Here is a 3966-nt window from a genome sequence, read left to right as displayed (position 1 = left end):
GAAGATCCCACATGCCGCAGAGTGGCTGGGCCCGTGAGCCATGGCCGCTGAGCCTGCGCGTCTGGAGCCTGGGCCCGGCAACGGGAGAGGCCACAGCTGTGAGAGGCCCGCGTACCGCAAAATAAATAAATAAAAATAAAATAAAATAAAATATAATAAAACATACATTTGTCGAAAACGAAAAATGACATGCTTCACTTTAACACATAACAGAATTGCCATTAGGATCACACCAGCCGCTGCTGCCCTCCTCTGCTGGAGATGACAAAGACCAAGGTATACCATTATCTCCTTGATTATCTAGCCAATTCGATTTTTAGACGTTATAATGCATCGTTCCTCGAAATGCGCCCTTAGCCAGTGACATTTTAATAAAGATAATGCATGTACAGAATCCGTTTAATCAGTAGAAATTCGTAGCTAAGTACAAACAAGAAAACCATCCGCAGGATTCTTCACAGTGCACCTTCCTACCTTCCAATTTTAAGAGCCTTGGAGTTGAGGAAATCAAAGAGGCATTAATTAGCTATATTTCAGCACGATTCAAATGATGGCTTGGCCTCTGTGCTACACAGGAAGGCACACATCCTAACTCTGAACTTGGGTCTTCCAGGACAGGGCGCAGCCGCCGGAGCGCAGCTGCTGGAAGCGCCCACCGCGGTCCCGCCCCCCGGCCCCCGCCGCCTCCTCACCGATGATGGGCTTCTTGGAGGTGCGGGCGGGAGGAGCGGACAGCTCAAGGCTCGCCGCCCCGCACAGGACCAGGCCCAGCACGCTCAGCAGAAGACTCAAGCTCGCCATCGCGCTCGCCGTCTCCCACCGCCTTTCAAAGGCACTACCGGCGCGCAGCCAAGTGAGTCATCCGCTGGCTCCTGGCCGATCCGGGGATTAGGGCGGGGGCGGTGCTCCGCCGCGGGGGCCTATGGGAAAAAGCTGTCCCGGCGCGTGCGCCCGGCTGCCGCGGGGCGGGGCGGGCCCGGGGCGGGGCGGGGCGGGGCGGGGCGGGGCCGGGCGGCTACTGGGTACCAGAGGCCCTGCTCGCCCCATCACGGCGCCGCCGCGACCCCGCCCCCGCCCTGCCCCGCCGCACCTGCGGAGACTCGGGAAAGTGCCGGGTGGGCACGGGGCTGTCTCCGCGTCCTCGAATCTGCCCTTTCAGTTGTTTTCTCGACGTGACCTTAAGTCACCCAGAACTAACTGGGGCGCCCGGTCCAGCGTTCGAAGGGGAACCGCAGGGTCTCTGCCTGACCGAAATGGTAACCTGGAAGCAGGGGAAGCTGGCGAGAGGTTCTAGAAGTCGCCTGAGAACTTTGCGCCATCGGCAGCTCCTGCCTAAACTCGTCGGGAGCTGCTAAAATCGTCTTTAGGAAGGCTGGCAGCCAAGTTTGACACCCCAGCGTTCCATACAAGGATGGACGGTGACTTGGGAGGTAATTTCCACATCTTGCCATTTGTGTTCAGGGTCGAGGCTTATGGACGATACGAAGGGAAGACGAGGGAAGGACGATGGGTGCGAACACGTCCACGGACGCATCGCCCCAGCTCCGAACTGGGTCGGCCCATTGCTGGCATCGCGGCAAAGGGGCAAGGCCAGGCCAGGCCCGCAGACGGTGCCTCCTAACTTCGCTGTTGACCCCAAGCGCAGACTGTCCTACAAACAGGGCAGAAAGGATGACTTGGGTTCCTAGAAATTAGAAGTTTTTTGAGGTTTCTGTTTAAAATTTTTAAAGAGATTTAGAAACACTAGGCATATTTTGGTGGGAAAGTAGATGAAAGACAGCTTTTTCTTTCTGCGTGAAAACCAAAATATAAAGATATGGCTTATACTAGGTGAGCGTTCCCACCTATAAGGGTCAAATTCAGAAGAAAATTGAAGAGTGTTTGAAAATCAACTCAATGCCAAGTATGGAGGATGCAAAGACGGATTGGACAATGTCTGTTTTCATAAGTTTACAATTGAATAGGGAAAAAAGAGAACAGGACTTGTGGAGAGAACATATTTCAAGAAGAGTGAATGCAATATGTAGTCTGGTTTGGCAAGAAAATAATGCTGCTGTAGAAAGGCATGATGAGTGATAAGCTCCATGGGTGCGGTTAAAGATGTTGTGAAAGGCCCCACATTCTCAGCTGGTTTTGAACACAATTGAACAGAACCTTTGTAAGTGTGAATTTGTGGTACTGGAGAAATTGACTCTCCACATAGGAAAAAATTAAAGTATTACCTGGCAAAAATACAAAAATAAACTCCAGGTGGGTAAAGATGTAAATGTAAAAGGCAAAATATTATACTTTGGTAAGAAAATACAGGAGTGTACGTGCATGACTTTGGTGATCAGAAGGGTTTCATACAACATTATATTTTAAAAAAGACATTCAGTGGAAAAAAATCGTAGATTTAATGATGTTATAATTTGAAAACTTCTATGTAACTAAGTAAATTAAAGATAAGGCACAAACTTGGAAGGTATATTTACAAAATACAGAATTTCAAAAGTGTTCATTTCTAGCACATACTGAAGAACTAAAATCAACAAGGAAGAAAAACAACCTAATAGAAAAATTGGAAAAGAATATGAAAAGACAAATCAGACCTTCACTAGTCATCAGGGAAATGCAGATTAAAGACAAGATAATATGTCACGTCCATCAGAATGACAAAAATGTGAATCTAAGTCAAGGGTGCAGAGAAATAAGACAACACTGCTGGTAGAATTGTAAAGTATTACAACTGTTTTTGAGAGCAATTAGGCAATATCTGGTAAAGGTGAAGATGCACATATTCTCTAACACAAACACTTTTTAGACTTAGCTATGTACCCTAGAAAAAGGCTTGCATGTGTGAATAAATATATACAAGTACGTTCTTTGTAGCATTTTTTGTAATAGTGAATTATTACATGCAACTTACATCATTATCAATAAAAGAATGAATAAATTGTATAATTAATAGATAATTATGATGCATGAAAATTAATAAGTTGGAGCTGCTTATGAACAGAGTTAAATTTCTTTTAATAAGAAATAACAGGGACTTCCCTGGTGGTGCAGTGGTTAAGAATCCGCCTGCCAATGCAGGGGACACAGGTTCGACCCCGGTCCTGGAAGATCCCACATGTCACGGAGCAGCTAAGCCCGTGCGCCACAACGACTGAACCTGCGCTCTAGAGCCCGTGCTCCTCAACAAGAGAAGCCACCGCAATGAGAAGCCCACGCACTGCAACAAAGAGTAGCCCCTGCTCTCCGCAATTAGGGAAAGCCTATGCACAACAACGAAGACCCAATGAAGCCAAAAATTAGTTAATTATTCAATCAATTAATTAATTTTAAAGAAATGAAATAACAGATAAGTTATGCTGAGGTCCAGAGGATTATGTCAACTGCCTGAACCAGAATCCACACATCTTAATAAAAGAAACCCATGAGGTGTACAAAGGGTACAAATAAAGTTACACATGATTCATGCGATAATAGGAGTTGGAGGGTATCACAAACATCAAATTACCAGAAAATTGGTAAGCAGCAAACTCCAGCTGGAGCAAGCGTCCTCCACTGCTGCAAGACTCTAGATGCTGAGAGTAGAAGATGCAAGGCTTCAGAGGATCTTGGAAAAAGAGGAAAGAGTAGTGGATGATATAGACAAAGCATAGGCAAAATCAAACCCTGAGAGAAAATGTCAAACATTAAGTGCCAAAAGACTGAACACAGCCTGGGTCTTGGAAGGTTTTAGTACTGGCTCTCAGGAAGGAGCCAGAGGTGGCAGCTTCAGATAAACATTGCTTCTGAGGGGGACGCAACTGCATTGACAAGGGGGTAGTGTCCTTTAAAGGCATGACGATGAAGGGAAAGAAGGAGGTGAGGGGAAAAATGAAGAGAAGTCATGCCAGCAACCCCACCTCACCTCCACGTACACACAGCTGCCACCACTAAAAGCGTCTGTTAGAGGAATTGCACTTCACGGTACTGGCA

The 3966-nt window shown here is 46.8% G+C and overlaps 1 protein-coding gene across 2 annotated transcripts in view; it reads right to left on the bottom strand.

The window, feature by feature from the left end:
• The window catches only part of GGH (gamma-glutamyl hydrolase), a 23938-nt gene extending 23015 nt beyond the window's left edge, over positions 1–923 (bottom strand). The window contains exon 1 of one of the 2 annotated variants that reach the window (XM_024127088.1): positions 693–923. In XM_024127088.1, coding sequence (XP_023982856.1) covers positions 693–801 — 109 coding nt within the window. In that variant the 5' untranslated portion in view covers positions 802–923. The remainder of the gene's footprint in view (positions 1–692) is intronic. The other variant, XM_024127089.3, reaches the window with a different exon arrangement.
• Between the last annotated feature and the right edge of the window lie 3043 nt (positions 924–3966).

This window comes from Physeter macrocephalus, chromosome 15, assembly GCF_002837175.3.
Source record: "Physeter macrocephalus isolate SW-GA chromosome 15, ASM283717v5, whole genome shotgun sequence".
NCBI classification, from domain to species: domain Eukaryota; kingdom Metazoa; phylum Chordata; class Mammalia; order Artiodactyla; family Physeteridae; genus Physeter; species Physeter macrocephalus.
Note: the sequence above shows the minus strand (reverse complement) of the source record. Positions and strands in the feature narration are given on the sequence as shown.